Genomic DNA, 22,283 nt, shown 5'->3' on the forward strand with positions numbered 1-22,283 from the left:
CTCTAGGGATGACAATGGGGCCCATGGGGGCGGGCAGTAGTAAACCCGCCCCCGCCCCGCCGGATGAAAATTGACCACATATCCACCTCATATCCGCGCGGGTATCCATGAATTTCTTAAATACTCACGGATATCCATGAATATTTATAATTTTTTAAGAAATTAAAAAAAAATCATATTATAAATAATTTTAAGTTTATATTTAATATCATTGAAATATTAAAAATAAAATTTTAGTGTTAATTTTAAACGTGTATTTAACATTAATTTTGTTGAAATAATAACAAAATTGCAAGATAATCAATAACTTAAAGTACATTAATCTCACAAGTAAGTTAAAGTCTCATCACAAAGCTACAATAATTTAATCTCATAATTCCAAACAAAATTAAACAACTTAAAATATATAAATTTTATTGATCCAATCAAAGCTAGAAAATTAATCAAATTACATCTAACATAATTCTATAACATGCTTAACACATGTTGGTAACTTTATCAACCTCACTTTTGTAGGAAAATAAGATGAGAAAGTGTAGTTTTAGGATTTTGTGGTACAATGATAATTAGGATATTTAAGAAATATTATTAAACAGGTATCCGCGGGTATGGATATCATCATACCCGCCCCCGCCCCATTTATAAATGGGTAAAAAATTATCCGTCCTCATTATCCGCGGGTACCCAATTAGGCTATTCATTTATTATTCGTAGCGAATTTTACCCGCAAATACCTGTGAGTGCGAGTATTTTTACCATCCCTACTCAACTCTTGTTAGCTCTTTTGTCTCTTGAAAAAAAATAATATATATTATGTATAACTGCGTGAAGTGTGTATTACTTTATTGAGTATTTTGACATATATAATACTTTTTAATATTTTGTAATGTAATTTAATATTATTAAATTTGACATAAACATTATTTGTTTCTTTAAAAAATTTATTGAACAATATATGATGATTTAAATATTGTACCATTTATCATAAAATTAAAATTTTCTTAATTAATATTATATATTATTTTCATATCATTAAATTTTTATTAGTTAAGTCATTTTTTTATATTTTAAAAAAATTAAATATATCTTTTGCAATATTTTTATTTATTTATTTATTTCTTATTATTATTATTGTTGTTGTTGTTAAAATATTTTTACATGATATTTTTATTTTATAAATATAATTTTCCATTGGATGAGATAACTTATTTAATTTAAATTTGAAGGTTTTTTAAATATTAAATAACTTATACCTTAGAAGGAATTTTTAAATTGAAATTTAAAATCAACTTTTTTTTAAGTTCTTATTTTTAGCTTTAATTTAATTTTTATTTTTAAGTGAAATATAAAAGCTGGCCAAACATAACATAAGACTAAACAAATTTTACTTGTCTTTACTTATTTTCACGCTTAAAATTTTTTATTATAAAATATGTTCTAACAAAGTAGCCAATGAAGTTAACCGTGCAATTTATGACGTGTTTCATATTTTACATCCACTCTATTAGTATGCGGTATAAATTTGATAACTTAAATTTACAGTTCACTAAAAAAATTATATTTTGATTCAAATTCAAATCATTTCAAATTTACTAGCTAATTACTCGAGTTTAACAATACAATTTCAATAACTATATTAATTAATTTATTATCTAATGAATTAAGTTTGATGTTGTAAAGCATATTATCCATGATGAATTGTTTAGGGTTTAGAGTTTTAATAGAAGATGTTGATTTTGCCTGTTTATTTTGTGGTTTGAATTTTGAGACAACGGCATCTATTATTTGATGCTTATTTTTTGTATCATGTATGACAAAAATGTTATTGTCAATGGGATTTATACTCTAATTTGTAATTAAATAGTATTGGACACTTTCTACAACATATTGGAATCATAAAAGGTAGTAAGTTGTAGAAGATTTCATTATGGATTCAGTGTTCTATCTTGTGATCATTGTGATTGCATAGAAATCAATGTATCTTTAAAAATGCAAGTTTTTGCATTGAAAAGATGTTCTAGGATATGAAACAAAGTTCTTGGACCAGAATAAGAGAAAAAGTGCAAGGAACCAATTTTTCATTCTATTAGTGGGATGAGTAACCTTGCCTTATGTTTGGAAGAATTGCAAGTCTTGCTCTCTGTTATTTGTTAACTAGTTTTTTTTTTATAATTTTTTTGCAATTTTTCAGCATATCTAAATTTAGAGTTTATTGATGGAGAAGGTTGAATATGTTATATGTGAGGTAATTAGGAGCGAAAATGTGATATTATGGATTTCTTTATATGCAATTATAATGGGTTGTGTTATTGTTAGCATTTGAAGTGGGAAAGGAGAAATAGATATAAATAATAAAATGGTTGAGATGTGATAGATGATATATATGTAGTAAGAAAGAGAAAGAGGCGTAGCTAGGTTGAAGGGCTAGGATAGGGGAAAGTATTGGGAGGTGAAGCTTGAAATAGGGCGAGTCTAATTGTGCGGTTGTGAGACGCTGTATGCAAGTCTTTACACTCCTCAAGATCAGCATCGCAAGCTAAGACCACCCACTCCCCTTCATCATCCAAATACTTTAGAACCACACTCCTCATCTCGTTTAGATTGAAACGCCTTGCTATCTCCACCTGCAACTCTGCGAACCCCCACACCTGTTGCAAGCTGAATCGGATTTTCTCATCCGCAAAAGTCGCCTTCACTCTCAATGCAACTGCAACGCCAACAGGGCTTTCTGCATGCCCATGCAACGAGTTATTAATATTCTTGTTTTTCGACTCACAAGGAGCAGCAGAGCTCAACTCTGGAAAACTGGAATAGAAGGAGCCGATCTGTATGGAACCCTCCGCACCCTGCACCGAATCAATCACAAGCTGAAGCTTCTTCAAAGAGTGCCCTACCTTCTTTATTTTCCTCGAAGGCCACCTCGTTATGCCATGCTGTCTGCATATTCTTTTCAGAGTTGTGGGACACACTGCATCAACGATTAATATAATGATCAATGAATGAGAGAGTTGAAAATAATTATCTAATAACATTAACATGCTTCTCAGTTCTCACCGCCAATGCTCTTTGCCGCATCTTTCAGGCTTCCTGCGAAGTACTGTCTTAGAACTGGCAAGCTGATAGTCTTCTCCGCCTTGGTTCGTCTCTTCTCACCGGACTTTCTGCCACGGCGGGCACTGAAGGTGTGAGTGTGAGTTTGGGAGTCTTGTGCAATAAAATCAGAAAACACCTGCTGCTCCTCTACATAACTGGGAGTCTTGTCCCAGTTGCAGTTGCTTGTCACTTTGAACTCCTCCATGGGCTCTTCCAGTTCAAGGTATTCCAAAGACACGCACACACCTTTCCCCTTCTGGGCCTGGGCCTCCATCATGTTCGCGATCCACGACTGTTCTTCTACAACCTGCGGGAATGGGAACGACAACTCATCCTCCGTCACAACATGGAGGCTCCGGCAAGCTTGCTGAAGGAGGAGGGACAAGGAGTTGAGCAAGTGGTTCTGGTGCTCCCTCAGGAGGCAGTCCTTGGGAAGGAACAACTCCACCACAAAGTCCGTGGAGACGCTCCGCAGAGGAATAGCGACGGCAGCGTGGAGGCCCAGCACGGAGGCATGGTGAGCCAAAGGGTATTCATCGTTGGTGAAGGCGGTGATGTCAGTGGCGAAACAGGGCTTGGCAGTGGTGAAGGCCGTTCCAACGATTCCCTGTCCCCGCAAAAGGTGATGGTCGGAGCAGACCTCATGGAAGGGCAACAAGTGCGCATCTCCGACGAAACACGCTCTGTCGACAGTGGAGACGTAATTGGAGTGGGAGTGGCCGTAGCCGCACTTGGCTTGGGTGCAAGGAGCCCATGTGAGTGCCAAAGGCAGATTCTGCGCCTTGCACACACACGTCAACACCTCCACCACCTCATTCACTGCTCCCTCCACACCACCTTCATACTCATACTCAATGTGGAGCACTCCCAGACACTTCCCACTCCCTCTTTCCAACACCGGAAGGCCCATCCATCCTGGGCCCTCTTCATAACCATAAGGAACCCCTTCCTCCCATCTCAAAAACCCAACCCTTATGCTTCGGTTCATCATGTTCATGTTCATGTTCATGTTCATGTTCATGTTCATGTTCATGTTCATGTTCATGTTCATGTTCATGTTCATCGGATAACCACCCCAGACCGACTCATCTGGCCCTGGCCCAACCCCTCCCCCTCCCCCTCCCCCTCCCCTTTCCGGAACCCATATCTGCATCACCTCATTCCCGTTCTTCCTGTATTCTCTCAGGTACCCCACCGCAACCACCACTCTCTCTTTCACCGACCCAGGATTCGGATTAATCCACCATCTCTTCCCACTCCTTTCCACCCAGCAACCTTCTACCAGCAGCTCCTCAATCATATCTTCTTCTCCCACTTCCCCAAACGCATACGCATCGTATCCCATGCCCACTGATATCAATCCTATAATTTTACAACAAACACATAAGTATACCATTAATTACCCACACAAAGTTCACACACAAAATTAATTAAAACACACTTACTCTCGGAAACAAACCAAAGCTGTGACTGTGAGCTATGTATGTAGAAAAGTGATACGTGAGAAAATTATTATCTCAACTCAACATGCCACCCATCCACAACTCTCTTATATAATCGCCACAAAAGGAAACCTTTCTTCTATTTCAGTGGGGCCCCTCACTCCCAGCGTGCCCACTCGCCGGTATTTACTATTTTTTTTTATATATATATTCATGTACTCTACAGTACACTGGTATATGCTATTAGCTGCTACCTCTATTACAAACAACACCGCAAAATTTTAACCCATCAACTACTTCTCATGCTGAAAGCAACATAGAAAGATCAATTCAAATCAGTGGGGGACTGAAAGAAACACAGAAAGAGACATACAAAACTATATATCTTTGTTTCACAATTTTTAAAACTAACTATTTTTAATTAAAATCTATTCAATATTTTATTATAATTACATATTTTCAACAAATTCAAAATAAAAATTCCATTTTATTATTTCTATAAGTTAATTAAAATTATTTTTTTTAATAAAAAACTATATTATTAGTATGTTATAAATTTAAGTTTTTACTCTTAAATAATTAAGGACATGTTTACATTTCTTTTATTCATTAAGTCATAATTTCTCCTGGGTTAAGCATCTTATTTCATTTTTATTATTACTCCTTTCAAATGGTATTACTTAAATCTAATTTAAAATCTTACACAAAATCAAATCAAAGATTTTTTTTATTTATTTTGCCACTCGATATTAAATTAATAGATATAGGGATGGTGTGTGTCTTCTTTAAATAAATGCTTAATATAAATATTATAGTTATAAAAGAAACAATTAGTAAGGTTATTTTATTATAAAAAAGTAATGGGAGTGTTGGGGATGTCTGTTGAGCCCAGTAACGATGGCACCCGTTTTGTAATTTGCATCTATAATTAATTATACCTATGCATAACCGGCTGTATAATAGTGGGAGATCATTACGATGAGGAATCTAGAGCAGAGAATATAGATACAAGTTATGACTTGTGACCAAAACAAAACAAAAAGAATATCAAGTATGAAGAGAGAGGAGTAGAGTAGGAGGAGACCTCATGCGGAATACCTCTCTGTGCGCCACATGGCAATCCTATACCAAACTATTGCGTAAAGGGGCACGACATCGGCGAAATCCACGTTTCTACTACAGTATCTATATTCATATTAATTTATTCAATTTACCAATACAAGTGGATCGCAACAATATTCAGCGACTAGTTAACCTTGATTCGTCCATTCGGAATTCTTGGACTATTTTTTTTTTCTTAAAAAAGGTGATAATATATTCTAACATCCAAGTTGAGGACGTGAAAATTGAAAAAGATTCTTCTCTGTTTCATTGGTGAATTAATTGACGAAATGCATTTCCGCGAAACTAGATGATAATCACTGTACTTTCTTCTTCCTTTTTTTTAACGCATCTATCTCTCGACTCATACTTAGGTATTAATACCCTACTACGGAATCCGTTTATTAAGGATTTAGGGTTTGTAAAAGATATATCACACATCTCATATGACTTTTATGTTTTGTTTGGGAGGGGAGGGAAAGAAATTGACAGAGAAAATAAATCAGAAATGATTTTATAAGAAATAAAATAAAAATTTTAATTATTTAATTGAGTGGAATTATATGAGAAATAGAGAAAAAAATTGTATTTTATAGTTAGAATTTGTGTAAAAAATAAATAATATAAACAAATACTATTTTATCCTTTTTCTATGTTTAAGTGTAGTATTTGAATTGTATTATTTTTTTATATATAATTTTGTAGTATAATCAGTTATGTTGTATTGATCCTTTTGTACTAGCTACATAATTGATTATTCATCAACTATAATACATTAGAATGAACTATAAACAATATGTCACATAATAAATTATAGTTGATTATGGTGACTTTTAATACACAAACTAGTAACTTATAATAATGACCATAATGAATTATAATTCCAGCACAATTGGTTACGAACCCTTAGATACAAATCAATGACATGACACATAATGCAATAGCATCTTACTATAGTTAATTATGGTGACCTCTTTTACACAAATAACATATAACATGTCATCATAATAGCTAAGTTCATCATGATTTTTAGCAAATTTCTTCTATGAAACACATGTTTTTAAATCATGTTAATCCTTTTCCTTTCTCTCTATTCTCTGTTAAATCACCCCACCAAATACAATGTTAAAAAATTGTTTCAGTATGACTAAAAGTCTTACATTACTTAGTAATTAAGACTAAGGGTAGTTTATGAACACTTTCTCTCCTTAACCCATCAAGACGTCTTTTCAATGACAAAATTGTTACGATTCAACGAGCGTCAAAATAGACAATATCTCAAATGTGATGACCTTAACGATACCAACAGACTTACGATCGAAACATTAGTTCTAGAGGAAGGACTTAGGCTACTCTTACTCCTTTGTCTCGAACTTACAGTCAAAACATTGGTCCTAACTATAGGCATGTTCCAATATGTCTAAAAGTCTCATATTGCTTAGGAATAAAGATTGAGGGTTGTTTATAAACACCCTTAACTCATTGAGGTACTTTTTTAAAGATAAAATCGTGATAGTTCAACGAATGTCAAAATGAACAATACTTCAGATGTAATGACCCTAATGATGTCAATAGATTTATAGTCGAACATTAGCACTAGAGGAAGGGCTTACGCCAACCTCAATTGGAAGACTTGTTCTGATATGTCTAAAAGTTTCATATCAATTATAAATCAAGGATAAGGGTAGTTTATAAGCATACTCCTTCTTTAACCCACCGAGGCACATTTTCAATGACAAAATCATGATAATCCAACGAACACCAATGCGGACAATACAAGTATGGTCGAAACATTGGCGCTATAGGAAGGGCTTAGGTTATTTTTGTCCCTTATCCTCAATTGAGAAGCTTATTTTGATATATCTTAAAGTCTTATATCGTTTAAGAATCAAGACTAATGGTAATTTATAAACATTTTCTCTCCTTAACTTCTTAAGTTGTCGATCCTAACAATACTAATAGACTTATGATCGAAACATTTATGCTAGAAAAAAAAACTTAGATCACTCTTTTCCCTTAACCTTAACGAGTATTAAAATAGGCAATATTTCATGCGCGATAATTCTAATGAAATAAGATTTCAACATTCGTAATAAGAAGATTTTTCTTTTTCTGTCACTACAACAAAATTGTCATATAGTGACACACACCTTATAATGACACTATACATGTCATTAAAAATTATTTTTACCCACACAATAACTACAATGTATGTTAGTATATTATTAAAAAGTGTAGGTATAGACTATAGTGACACACAAAATATATTGTTAAATCTCATTCAAAATCAACACTAAAATTGTGTGTAACTATATGTCAAATAGACATATACCTACATATATTATACCTATAGTGACACTTTTTGTATGTCACTATATGTAACATTTCTTGTAGTGTCGGCGCATTAAATCATATATTGTATATTCACCTTTATTCTCTTGTCACTTTACATGATAGTTAGATTCAAAATACCTTAACTATACAACTTATAATATAGTATGATCTTCATCATTAACTTTTTTAATTTTAATAACTAATGAAAATGTAAATTAAGTAGTTTGCAGTGTCCATTTAATATAAATGAAAAATTAATTTCTAGCCATTCGAAATATTGAGTTTGTCTCCCGTCTCCACTCCACCTACGAGTACCTTTATTGCTACTAGCTTGAACTGTTGACGTTGTGAATAAATTTTAACTAATGAACTTTAAAAAAATTGCTTATCACTTGAGTGTTCTTGTTTAGGTTTTAAAAAATAAAATTAAGAAAATATATTTATATATATAATTAATATTTAAAAATCATATATGGAGAAGGATTTATAATTCTGACATCTGGCATGAAATGGGTCACCTTACCAACAAGACACAGCTAGACAATAGAGTTTAAAATTACTTTTCAACCAATGGGGGGATACTTATTACCTCGCATTAATTCGTTCAATGTTACTGTGAAAGCTACGTTTTATCGTTACAAAATTAATTAATCCCAAATATTTTTTTTCTCAAAATAATTGATATTTTATAATTTTAAAATATAATTAATATAGTTTTATCAATCTTATATATATTTAATATACATTTTCGCCATCAATTGCATACTTTTTTTTATAAGAAATAAAAAATATAACAAAGTTGAAATAATTAAATATTAAATACGAATTTTATAGTCTAATGTTTTTTTTATAGCAAAAGGTTTAGATCAGAGTAAAATACGATTCCATACAAAATCAAAATTAACTATCAATCTTTGAGGATTTTTGGTGAGATTACATGTCATTTACTGTATATCTATAGTACAAATTCACATGAAAATATAAAACACAAGGAATATGTTAAATTCAATCCTCGATCTTAACTAGTATAACTAGAGCAAAATGATTTAACCAATTGTAACATTTTTATACAACTTTTTAGTCAAAATTTATATCTATTAAATATATTTTAACTCATAATGTACATTAGTGTTGTAAAAAGATACTAATGTACACCGATTTTAAATGACTAAAAATTTGGGAAGAAGGACATACCTTTTCTAATAGAAAATATATATTTAAATATAAATTCATAATTAATATTAATTTAAATATATTTTAAGTGTACTTAGTTATTTAACATTAACTATATTAAAATTATTTTTTATATAACCTTAAAACACGTTTATTTTTCAAACATATATATTCGTCATCCTTACAAAGAAGTACTCGGTTATTATTCAATACAGACATATTTGCCTCCGATAAGGATTGAATATAACATTAAGAATACAAATCATCATAAAATAAAATAAAATAAAGAACGAAAGAAAAGCAATTTAACATTAATAATGGATGTCAATTTTACTTCTTCTAAAAGGCTAAGATACACACATTCCATACATAAATGTCCATTATAAAATTTATAATTTTTTTATCTTTTAATAATTTTGTATTCATGTATTCTATGATAATTTTGATCAATGTGATATTGTTGAATAAATACATACTAGCTTGATTAATTATTTTATATTTATAAAAGTCAAATAATAATTAAAATATTCTTATTTTCATTTTAAAAATATATTATATTAACTTTGATGTATATTAATAATATATCACATAATTTTGAAATAATTTATAATTTGGGTATATAATTTACATGATCGAACCAATATATAATTAGATTTAAAGTAAATTTTAAAAGTTTTTTTAAATTAATAATAATATTTTTGATAAAATAATAAAAATACTTTAGAGATAGGTATTGAAAAGAATAATTATATTTATATATTTTTTAGAGATGAATTTTTTAAATAAAATTTTAAAAATATTGAAATAATTTTTAAATTATGAAATCTTATAAAAAAAACATTACATAAATATTAATATAAAATATATTTTTTTAGAGAATCTAAAGCGAAAATTTTATTGACTTTACTCTTAGACTGACCTGATAAAATCATACAAAGAGTTGTAATAAATTCATGTAATGAAATATTATCGGAAAGTGTAAAAATGTAACTAAATAACCCAATTATCAGTAACTAAACTTTGAGAAATCACTTTTTAAATGACAACGTACATTTGTTGCTCATAGGTATTTATTTATTATGAATTTTAACTATAATATATTAATATATTTTAAAATATTTTATATTATATATTTTAATTATATAACATAAATATTTATCTTATGTATTATATACATTAAAATATTAGTTATAAATAATAATAAAAAAATATTAGAAAGAGATAATTAAATAATATTTTAATTAAAATATTAATTTTTGAAAGTTATTAGTTGAGTAAAACTAAATTCAGTCTTTTTATACAATTAATTAGTCATTGATAAAGTCAATAAATATTTTGACTAATAATATATTTACTCAAAATATCAATATATTAGAGCATCTCCAGGGGGTTGTTTATAAGTAACCTCTGTGCCACATCACTGCCAAATCAGTTCTGATCCACTTTATGAATTGCTTAAATTTTAGCAGAGTTGCTTCTACAAGTAACTCTGCTAAAATTTAAACAACTCATAAAGTGAGTTAGAGCTGATTTGGCAGTGATGTGACACAGGGGTTGCTTATAAGCAACCCCCATTGCAGATGCTCTAACATCTTCTTAATCCACATTGTTTAATATATTATTATTTTTAGACTAAAACACTCCTAATTAAGACATGTTCTCTTAATTTAGTGAAATACATTAACTATAAATTTTTAAAAGATATACATTTTAATTGTTTATGAGAGAGCAATATTAACTGGGAGAAAGAAGTAGTATTGTCTATATAATCTAATTGGTTAAGAGAAATAGGAGTATTAATTAAGAAAAAATTAGTAACAATAATAGTTTTAAAAAATTATAAAAATAAGATAAATTTATTGTCACCAATTATATTAATTACTTTTATCAATTTTGGTGAATTATGTATTTGAATCTTATTTATAAGAATGGACATAATAGTATGTTAGTTTGTGTGTGCTATATACTAGAAACTCAAACTTAAGACTACTTGTTAGTGTTTATGTATAAGATTGCATTTGGAATATACGTTAGAACGGGACGGGACATATGAGTTTGGTTTTCTATTTGATGAAATTAAAAGGGAGAACATAATGGGACACATGATTAAAATAGTAGAACGCTTTTGTTTCCTAAAAAAGGTGGAACCAACCGAAACAGGACAGGACATTTTATTAAGAGTTAATCACCTATACGCTGCCAGTGTGAAGTTTTTTTACACTGGCAATCAATTATATCTTTTAACTGTATCATGTCACTATAAAAAGTAAATGTGTTTACAGTGACATGGTACAATTAAAAGATATAATTGGTTGCCAGTGTAAAAAAAATTTACATTAGCAATGTATAGGTGATTAACTCTTTTATTAAACATTTTTTAATGAAAAAGTTACCTCTTTGTCTTTATAACTCTTTCACCACACACTCAATTAAAAAATAAAACCAGTGTCGCAATCTTTTTTCGCCCGACACTACTCGCTTCTCTTTTTCTCTCTCCTTGCACTGTTCATTCCTCCCACTACATATAAGGAAAAAGCAAGTTTTTGTTTCTTTTTTGTCGTGCTATTTGCATCATTGAAATTTCTGTGCTTTGCTATTTGTATCATATAAATTATTAAGCATTTGAATTACCATTGTTTGCTAATAGAGAGAATGTTGGACCCATTCAAATCAAATCAACGTTGTCATATATATATATATATATATATATATATATATATATATCAACAAGTAATTTAGTTTTTTTTTTTATAGTAAATTTGGTTTGTGTGGCTATTGGATTTGTTGTCTAATTTTATTTTAGTTTTTCAGTATAAGCATTGGATGGAACATTTTCACGTTTTGACCTTCTTTTATTGTTGGAGAATGTACATTAACATTCTTGCATTTGTGAAGAAAAAAAAATCAAGAAATATCCTTAGAACATAATAGTCACATTAAAGATTTGCACGAGGAGATGTAATATTATTTTTTATTTGAAACAATGATAGTAATTATATAAAATTTTTAATATTATTTTTTATTTGAAACTTTTTTATTTAGTAATAACAATATATTTAAGTTAATTATATTTTATAAATTATATTTTATCAAATATTTCATATTCATGTATTTAGAAAATAATTATAAAATATTTTATAAAATAAATACTAATATATTAATAAATTTTAAGAATATTATATAATAATAGTCATAAAATAGCAAATGTGAAAAAATCTTTTATTCTATTCTATTTAGTTTTTTATACTCAACCAAACATTAAACATGATAGAGATATGTATGTAATTAAACATGTATTCTGTTCTTATCAATAAGAACCAAACAAAGAATAGAACACATGATTTCGTTCTATTTTGTTGTTACCAAACAAAGTATAAATATATTATTATTCTATTTTGTTTCGTTCTATCTCATTTCATTACCAAATGTACCTAAATGTTAATTGTGGTAACTAAAATTTGTAATAAATGCTCCTTTCGATTCTTATTACAATAAATAATTTAGAAGAAAATGGTGATTTTTTCTATATAAGATATTTTACACAATTTAGATTTATAATGATAAATTATTTTGTAATATAAAATTATTTTATACTATTGATATTTTATATATATATATATATATATATATATATATATATCTTAAAATTAAATTTAAAAATAAATGAAACCTTAAAATTACTCTCATTGAATAATATATTTTTTAGTCCTTTTTATAAGAAACAAGTGATAGCGTAAAGTGTTAACTACTATTATCATCTAAAAAATTTATTCTTATCTAGAAATATATTATTTATCCTAAAATATTGTTCCCAACACTACTAGAATTTCTCTTATTACTTGCGACTTTTCCTACGAATTTTTCATAAAAATTTGCAGGAAACGTTGTTCCTGCAAATTTTTCTGCGAAATTTTATTTGCAGGTAATACCTTCGTGGATAATATATTTTTGCGAATTTTAAAATTCGCAGGAAATTTTCCTGCGAAATTTCTTGCGAAAAAAATTTGCAGGAAAGTTTCCTGCGAATTTTTTCGCAAGAAATTCTGCAGAAATATTTTTTACAAAAAAATTAAAAAATTACTATAAATTCTATATTTTAAGAATTCATAATCTTTTATTTTCATGTCTCATACATAATCTTTTAAATTCTAAGATTGTAGATTATAAGTCTAACACTCAACCATACAATTCAACTTGTAAGGTAAGTGTTACTCCAACTTGTATATTCTTTAATTGTCTTATTTTCAATCGATGTGGGACTTGAAGATTTTTTAAAATATTAAACTTATCAATTTAAATATATTTTTTATTTTTCCTGCGAATTAAAATTTGCAGGAAAATCCGTAGGAAAAGTTACCTGCAAAATTTTTTTACCATTTAGTAAACATTACTTGCGAATTTATTTTTGCAAGAAAATTTACAAGAAACAAAATAAAATTCTTACAATATTTTCTGCAAATTTTTACCATGGAAATTTTTTTTCCATGATTATTAAAATTGTAGCAAAATTTGTAAGAAATATCTGTAAATTATTTTTTGCAGGAAAATTCGCAAAAAATTTCTGCGAATATTTTTTTACTGGAAAATTCGCAAAAAATTTCTGCAAATATTTTTTTGCAGAAAAACTTGTAAAAACTTTCTACGAATATTTTTTTGCAAGAAAATTTGCAAAAAATAACACTTTTCTAGTAGTGCAAATTATAGTTTTCTTACTGTGTGTAAGTGATGATTTTTTTTTATTTAGAAAAATTATAATTATAATAACAAAATTTAAAGTTAAGATTTTGCATGTATTATTTCAGTTCCTCGCCACTAGATTCATCATAGTGATTTGTACATTGAGATTTAAAAAATAATTTATAATTTATGAGAAATTAAATTAAATTTACAAATATTTAAAACATATTATAATTCTTTCTTAAATTTGCTTCCACTCTAGTACATATTTTTATATAATTAATTAACAATATTACTCGATTATTGGCATTATTAATTATTAAAATGATTTATTTTTAACTAAGTATACTTTTTGTCATGGTGGATCGCTTACGCATGTACAGTAATTACTAATTAGTGAACGGAGGAAAGACATCCCTTTAAACAAGTAGGTCGGCCAGCGAATCTTCTTTCAAAATTTAACGAATTAAAAAATAATATAAAAATTGTAAGATAAAGAGAAGAAAAAAAATATTTGAAAAATGAATTGAGAACCAATTCAACAGGATTAACGCATTGAAATTAAAGTATATGTGGCTAGAGTCAACCAAACCTAGAATCAAGCAAAATTTCATTATAGACCTATAAAATATTCAGACGCCTCTTGATTTTGTGGGGGGAAAAACAAAAAAATAACATTATATATATATATATATTATAAATTAGATATATCTTGCGTATCATATATAAGAGAAGTTAGAACTTGAATTTCTGATGAGTTATGGAGTTATATGTTGCTTGATTTTCACTAAATTTGTGGTAGTGTCAACAATTGAGAATAAATTCTTATGTTGTGAGTTTTGGAGTTCTTGAAGCATATTAAGGTGAATCTGATGATTTTAGACAATTGTGGGTTGCATGTTGTGTTTCTAGCTAGAAATGAATTGCTTATGATGAGTAGATGTAGTTTTTTTTTTGTTTTTTTTTATTTTATCATTGCATGTTGTTATCTTCTGATTTTCAAGTGAAGGGATCCAAATTCGTGATTTTGCCAAGTGTAAAAATCAACATCGCATCAGACACAATTTCAAGGTGTCGAACATAATATATATAGACCAAAGGCTATCTACCTCATTATTGTCATGCACAAGATTGGTGACCCTAGGCATGAGTTAGAGGATAACTCTTTAACTTGGTCACACTAGGTGCAAGCTGAATGGTGTTGAGCATGGATGCCCTTAGAGCTCTCTGACTTTGTTATGTCAAGCCCTAGTTGAGTGGTTCCAGGCGTGATCAAGACAAAAGCTCTTTGCTTAGACAACATAAAGTGCTAGTGTTGTGATGTCAGGCGTGAGTTAAACAAAGGCTTTCTGCCTAAACTGAGGTCGGGCATAGGTTTCGTTATGCCAAGTGCGATTAACAAAAAGGGTCTTTGCCTTATTCACGCTAGGCGTAGGTATTTTGACACCAGGCATGGGTAAGAAGAATGGCAATGGGAGTGAGATATTAGATGAAAAACTTGTTGTTTTATTGACTAAGTATTGAACATGTGTTAGTAGATTAGATTGCTCACATGATCTAAGTTATTGCATGATTCTAGTACTTTATACATTATTCTAGGATGATGTATATTGATACTTACACTATTGAAAGCTATACATTATTAAATGTTCAAATACAGACTTATATGTTGTGTAGTGTTGAGGTGTCTGTGTTGAAAATGGTTAAAGTATGTATTTGAATTGTGTTGATTGACTTAGGATTAGAGGAGATAGTTGTTTTAAAAAGTTGAATATCTTATTACGAGGATATGATGTTGTGGTGCTTTACGAGCCTAGTTGTTGAAAGTTCTTCTTAAGAAGTTAACTTTTGAAGTGAAATGTTAAGTCTCTTCTAGGACCTTAGTTGATGTCATATGGGGATTAGGTCGAGTCATACATGTATAAAGTGACAAATATAAAAATAATATAGGAGTCAGATCAAGTTATATTGATTATAAAACGACCAATTTAGAGTCATAAGGGCAATGATTTGAGTTATACGTGTACAAATTGACCAAATCGAGTAAGGAACAAGGTTAAGGGCCATAATCCTTAACTAAGTATTGGAAGGGGCACAATATTTGGGGGGTAGCTAGTGGGCTAATCCCATAAAAGACTTAGTTATGCATGTTAAAATTGTAGTTGGCTCACACGCAAGTTGTTATACCCTAATAGAAATATTGGACTTTTCTAGTTTAAGTGGGAAAATTCGAGAAATCATGTTGTCTTGTGGATTTTTATCCAACTTTTTTATTGATCTAACAAGCCCAAAAGATCGCATTGTTAAGTTGGCTAAGTAAGGTCAAATCACTTAGATTATTCACTTGTATTATAAGAGATCTCTCGGTTGAATGCATGATGACGCACATAGTTGTTGTATTATGTGGTTCATATGCTATGTTGAGAGGTGATAAGTTGCATGATTGTGTTGTAAGTTGAAAAGTCGTGTAGTTGTGTGATAAGTTGATAATGTCGCTATGTTGTTAAAATTGTTACCTTAAGTGGCTATTGAATGTTGACTTGTTTAAGTTGTTGTATAGTTAATTTAATACTTGTACAATATTATTTCTTTGGTAATCCTAACTTATCTTAACATGTTTCCTTGTCATTGGACTGTGATGATTATATTTGATTTGAAAGTAAGGTACGATTAGGCCAGAGGATGAGTACATTTTGAGAGACATTTTAGAAGATGACAATATTGTTTTGAACTACCTTAGTGTAACATTTCTTTTATAAATGTTACTTGACCGACAACCTAGGATAAAGAATATATTATTAAGTATTCAAATTTTTTAACCATGTGTTTGGAGAAAAAATTTGTTATTAAGAAACAATTTTTTTTTTTTACTTTCATAATTTTTATATCTTAAAATAATATTCACAAAAACAAATCTAAAAAACAATTTCTAAATTAGAATATATCTTTGGTAAAATAATAATAATAATAATATGTACTCGTAAAACATCTATCAATCATAATTTAAGAGGAAAGTGTGATGCAACCAATTTTACTTTTAAAAGTATTATTATTATTATAGTAACTGAAAAGGGTAACCTTTTGTTTTTTTGACAATAAAAGGGTAACCTTATATTAGTCGAAGTTCGTAAGAATATATAATAATCATAATGATTGATGTTTGATATTGATGGGGGAAAGAGTATGAATAATACTGTTGATAGAATATTCAGAAAATGAAGGATATTTAAAAATTGAATTCGCAAAGTTCGTGCCTTTCCGGCTCCCACTCACAAGTCACAACTCACCCCAAAATAATTAAACAAAGAATAATTTCATGCGAGTCACTTTCTTGAATTGCTGTAAAATTTAATGCTAAGGTGCCTTTCAATGATCAGGAAAACCAGTGACCCGAAGCCCAAACAAATAGTAGCACAAGTATTTTCTTGATTATTATAGGAATAAATAAATAAATTGCAATGATTTTTCTTGACTTTTTTTTTTAAAATTAAGTAATATTAAACACATTTTTTTAATCTCTCACATAATGTTTCTTGAGAATATATATATATATATATATATATATATTAATAATGTAAAAAGTTTTTTTTATCATCCAATTACAATTATTATATATTGCTCCTTTCGCTACTTATTATATGAAATTTTTAATCAAATGAAACAAATTAATATAAGTAATTATGTTAGTTGATCTTATTGAGTTTATAAAATAAAATCATAATATATTAATTTTACATTTTTATTTATTATTAAATTTTTACGAGACACGTGAAAATATTAAATTTATCCATTAATACTAATACATTTGATAAATGATAATTAGAGAGTTTAAGACACGAAAGATAATATTTTTTCTCAAATACTCTTTTAAGTTTTCATTATTCAATAACAAGAAGCACATATTCTTACAATTTTTAACACAGTCAAAAAATGAAAAATAAAATTTATATTTTATAAAAATTGAAAGAATAAATTACGTTATCTTCTTTTGAGAGATAAAAGTACATCATTGTTCTTCCCTTTTATGTTAAAATATATAATTTAGTTTATTTAACTTAATAATACTAATGTAAATAACATTTTCCTTTCATAAAAGATGTAAGTATTGTACTATTAACCTATCATATGTTAAAATATATAATTAAATTACATTTTTATTCCTTAAAATTACAAGTATTATATTATCACCTATTATGTTAATTTAACATCACTAAATAATAATCTTTATAAAATTTTAAAAATACTTTTAATCTAATTATTTATTAAAAAAATTACACTTTTTGTTTAATTATTCATCAAAAAATATTTTAAATTAAAATAAATTTTATTTAATTGTTTTCATTGGATTAAAAATTGCAAAATATTTAATTAAATTTAAATTAATTTATTAAAACAATAAATAATATAGTAATTATAAAACAAATTATATATGTATACTTTGTACGTTAATATATATAATATAATATAATATATATATATAATTTTATAATAATTATATTTTATTTAATAATATATTTTTAATATAAATATATTTATTTAAAATTATAAATTTAATATACATATTTTAACATTTCATTAATTAAATATATTAAATGATATTTTATCATAAAATACTAGTTTATTTATATATCATTACAATATTATATTAATAACATAAATTAAATAATACTTTAATACTTATATATTATCTTTAATGTATATATGTAATTAATAATATATAATAAAAATATTATTTTATTTAATATTTATAAAAAATATTACATTAATAACATTGATTAAATAATATCTTAACAGTTAACACTGGTATTTGATTTTGTTATATATATTATTTTTATTTTAATATATAGTTTTAAAAATATTTTATAAAGATATTAGTGAAAATATTTTTTAAGATATATAGTTAGTTTTAGCAAAATTTATAATAAATTTTAAATCAAAAATTAAATATATAAATTAATAGATAAATTGTTAAAGTGTAATATGTTTAAATTTTTTAAGGGAGAAAAATGTTTATTTTGGTGGTGTAATATTTATATGTCTAAAAAGATGTCAGTGTAAATGATATTTTAGTGATATTTTTTTTATAACAGAAGTTAACGAATTTTTTTTAAAATATGTCGTACATTAGAATTTGTTGATAAAAGAAGTTATAATTTTTAAAATAAGAGGTGAGACAGTGTAATATTCGTATCTATCAGAATAAAAAAGAAGGTGTAATTTACTCAAATTATAAAGTGTTTATAAAAAAATATCACTATTTTCCCCCCTAAATTATGCTTTTATAATAAGAATCATATAATAAGAGCCAGATGAAATATATGATAAATTGGTTGATTCTTATGATAAATAATTTAAAAGCTTGTATATTATGAATTTTAATTAATTGATAATATTTTTTTACATTAATAATGTATAGAAATACAATTTTTTTGTTTGTTTTATATGATACTGTATCATAATTTAGTGTATTTACTCTATTAATACCTTTTTTTTAACACTATTTGGTAGAGAAAAAAATCGAGGAAACAAAAAGGGAGAAAGAACATTTATTTTTCAAAGATATTTCCTTCGTTTAGTACATATGAAATAAGAGTGAAAATAAAAGAAAAAACTTCCAAACCCAACAATAAACTGGATCTTGAATTTAAAAAAGCGTTGTTATATTATGCTCTAAAACTAATGAAATTTTAAGTTCCAAAGATACCAATTGATACTTTATTAGTTTAAAATTAAGAGAAATTTCTAAAATAATAATATTAATATACATCCAAGACTAAAAAGATAATAAACAATAAAATTTTCTTAATTTCAACCATAAATATTATATATATAATAGTGTTCATAATTTTCAATAACTAAAATGATTATGTATTTTCTTTTAATACAATGATGTATTTTAGCCATTTAGATTTTAATTAAGTTAGGATAGTAATGATAGAATGCGCAGAAAATTTTATATTGAAACCTTATTAGATTGTACATGTAACTTTAATTTAACATCGTGTATACCTGCCAATGTGGATAAAATAATATTCTTTGGATTCCTAGCCTTAAGATGAATGGAGTAAATACTAAAAAATACTATGTTTATTGATATTTATTTTTTTAAAAAAAATTATTGATATTTTAAGATATCATTACTATTTTTATTTTTATTTAATAATTATTATAATAATAATAATTTATTTCCAATAATAATATATTATAGAAAAATATTTTAATCTATATGTAATGATATTTTACTTACAATAAATATTTTTCAAATATATACATTAATTTTAAGGTTTAATACATAAATACACTTTGAGCTATTTAAAAATTTTTAACTACAATTCTTAACTAAAAAAAAATCACAATCGAATATATATATATATATATACACACACACAAGTTTTGTACCTAGGCCCCTAAGGTTATTTCATGACGGCTTGAAACCAACAAAACATTATGACGATTCTACTAACTTAAAAAATCTAATTACAAAATTTGTAAAAAAATTAAATTTAAAGACTTAATTATTATTAGTTTTAGTTTATGCTAAATTTTTTTCAAATAATTTCGGAACTTACTAATGCATTAAATATAACATTAATTGATTCAAAAATAAATAAATAAATAAATAGATAATGTATGATAAATATTATTTTATAATAGTGATGGATATTGATGGATTAAATGTTATTATTAAATTTAATACTAAATTTAAGTGTAGTATTATAAGTATTTTTTTTAAGTTAAAATTTCTTCTTGAAAATTTACATGAATTTTTAAGATTGATTCATTAAACTCATTTTAAATGATATTTTCTTTTTTTTTGTTAAAAATATTTTGATGTTAACATTTAATTTGTAAGTTATTAAATTCAAACCGTATCTTAAAATTTTTTTTTATAGTTATATGATTAGTATGAAGCATTTATTTTATGAAAGATTAATTTTCGTCTTGACTGATCACTTTTAGTAGAGTTTTCCCTTCTGCATTATCAAATGAATTTATAATACTATAATTAATTTTTATTTTTAAAATTTAAACATGAACATTGGTAACACTAAAAAGTATATTTTTATGTATCATTCTTCTAATAATCATCTTTAAATTTTATAAAATACTATTTTTTTTGTTTATTTAGTTTTTGAAATAAAATTTTGTTCTTATCAATATTATTTCTTTCTATTTTTCTGTTTTTAAGAATAAAAAAAATACTTATTTATTTTATTTTTCATTTAAAAATTAAGAAACATTAATTTTTTCCAATTATACCCTTATTCTAAATCATAAATATAGTTGAATCTCCATTAGTTAATAAATAATAATCTTTTTAAAGTAACAATTATTCAGTCCTAACTTGGGTCACTATGCAAATTAATAGTATTTTTTTAATAAGACTTGTGTATAAATCTATAGTTTGGCTCGTCAATATGATAATGTATTGATTTTCTAAGATTACAAGTATAATTAACAACATGTAGTGAAAACTGAAAATATTATATATATATATATATATATATATTGTTTACCTTTAAATCTAAACCTGCATAGATTTATCTTTTAACTTTTCTCTTAGCAATCGAAATCTCTGATGTCGTATTTTCAACTTGCAACAGGAATAGGGTTAATACTTAATACTGCGGTGAATGCTTCCTTTTGCATGATTGATTCAGAAGGTACTTAATTATCCTCGATCAGTTTCATCTTGGATAAAAAGATTTAGGGTCACAATAACAATTTTTTATTTTTGAAAAATGGGTGAATTAGTCAATCATCTACGAGCACAAGTTACAATCAAATCATCAAATTTTTGTTTTGTTTTTTTTTTAGGAAATCATCAAATGGTTACTCATTTATTTAACTGATAATGAATATAGTATAGTTAAAAAATCTATATATATACATATAATCTTACTATTATCAGGCCTTGATCACGAGTTGTGTCGCAGTCTATCCTTTTCAAATTTTTTTAAGGAACCATGTCAATGTTTATAAGAAAAAGCAATTAACGTATCTCATTATGATAAAATATTTATTTTTAAAGATTTAGATAACGTCATACCATTTCCTCTTTATTCTTATTGTTCTTATGACTTGTGCAGGTCAGACTCCACAAGCTGATTGAATTCCTTCAATTATGGTACAACTATTCTCCTTTGATGGTCTTCTATATATGGCAGAATTGGGAGGATGTAACTAAATTAAAGATGAAATAGGATAAATAAAAGTTATTATTATAAATGGTACGATATTTATGTTTTTTAATTAAGGATATCCATTCAATATTTACTATAGAAATGAAGTCGTAACTACTTTACTCCTAAGGTGGACTCAATAATAAGAAAGAATTATATTTTAAAAAATATGAGAAGAGTTAGTAATGTACAAGGTGGGTAATTACTTTCAAAATAACCATTAAATTTTGTTTATTTTAAATTAAGTTGAATAGAGTTAATTTTAATATATTAAAATGTA

General features: G+C 26.8%; 1 protein-coding gene across 1 annotated transcript; it reads right to left on the reverse strand.

Annotated features, from left to right (window-relative positions):
- Positions 1-2,345: 2,345 nt before the first annotated feature.
- On the reverse strand, positions 2,346-4,930 carry LOC109819285 (protein NLP2). The gene is made up of 3 exons (XM_020384970.3): positions 4,539-4,930; positions 3,055-4,455; positions 2,346-2,968 (listed from the first exon to the last, which is right to left on the reverse strand). The coding sequence occupies exons 2-3, from the start codon at positions 4,436-4,438 to the stop codon at positions 2,412-2,414; spliced, it is 1,941 nt and encodes a 646-aa protein (XP_020240559.1). The 5' UTR covers positions 4,439-4,455; positions 4,539-4,930; the 3' UTR covers positions 2,346-2,411.
- Positions 4,931-22,283: the final 17,353 nt, after the last annotated feature.

Source organism: Cajanus cajan, chromosome 9, assembly GCF_000230855.2.
Source record: "Cajanus cajan strain Asha chromosome 9, NIPB_CcT2T_4, whole genome shotgun sequence".
In the NCBI taxonomy this organism is placed as follows: Eukaryota; Viridiplantae; Streptophyta; class Magnoliopsida; order Fabales; family Fabaceae; genus Cajanus; species Cajanus cajan.

Excerpts from the sequence above, each read along its gene's own strand:
- LOC109819285 (XM_020384970.3), bottom strand. The coding sequence starts at position 4,438 with ATGGGATACGATGCGTATGCGTTTGGGGAAGTGGGAGAAGAAGATATG. Across the intron at positions 2,969-3,054 it reads TGCGGCAAAGAGCATTGGCG|TGTGTCCCACAACTCTGAAA; the intron begins GTGAGAACTGAG and ends TCGTTGATGCAG.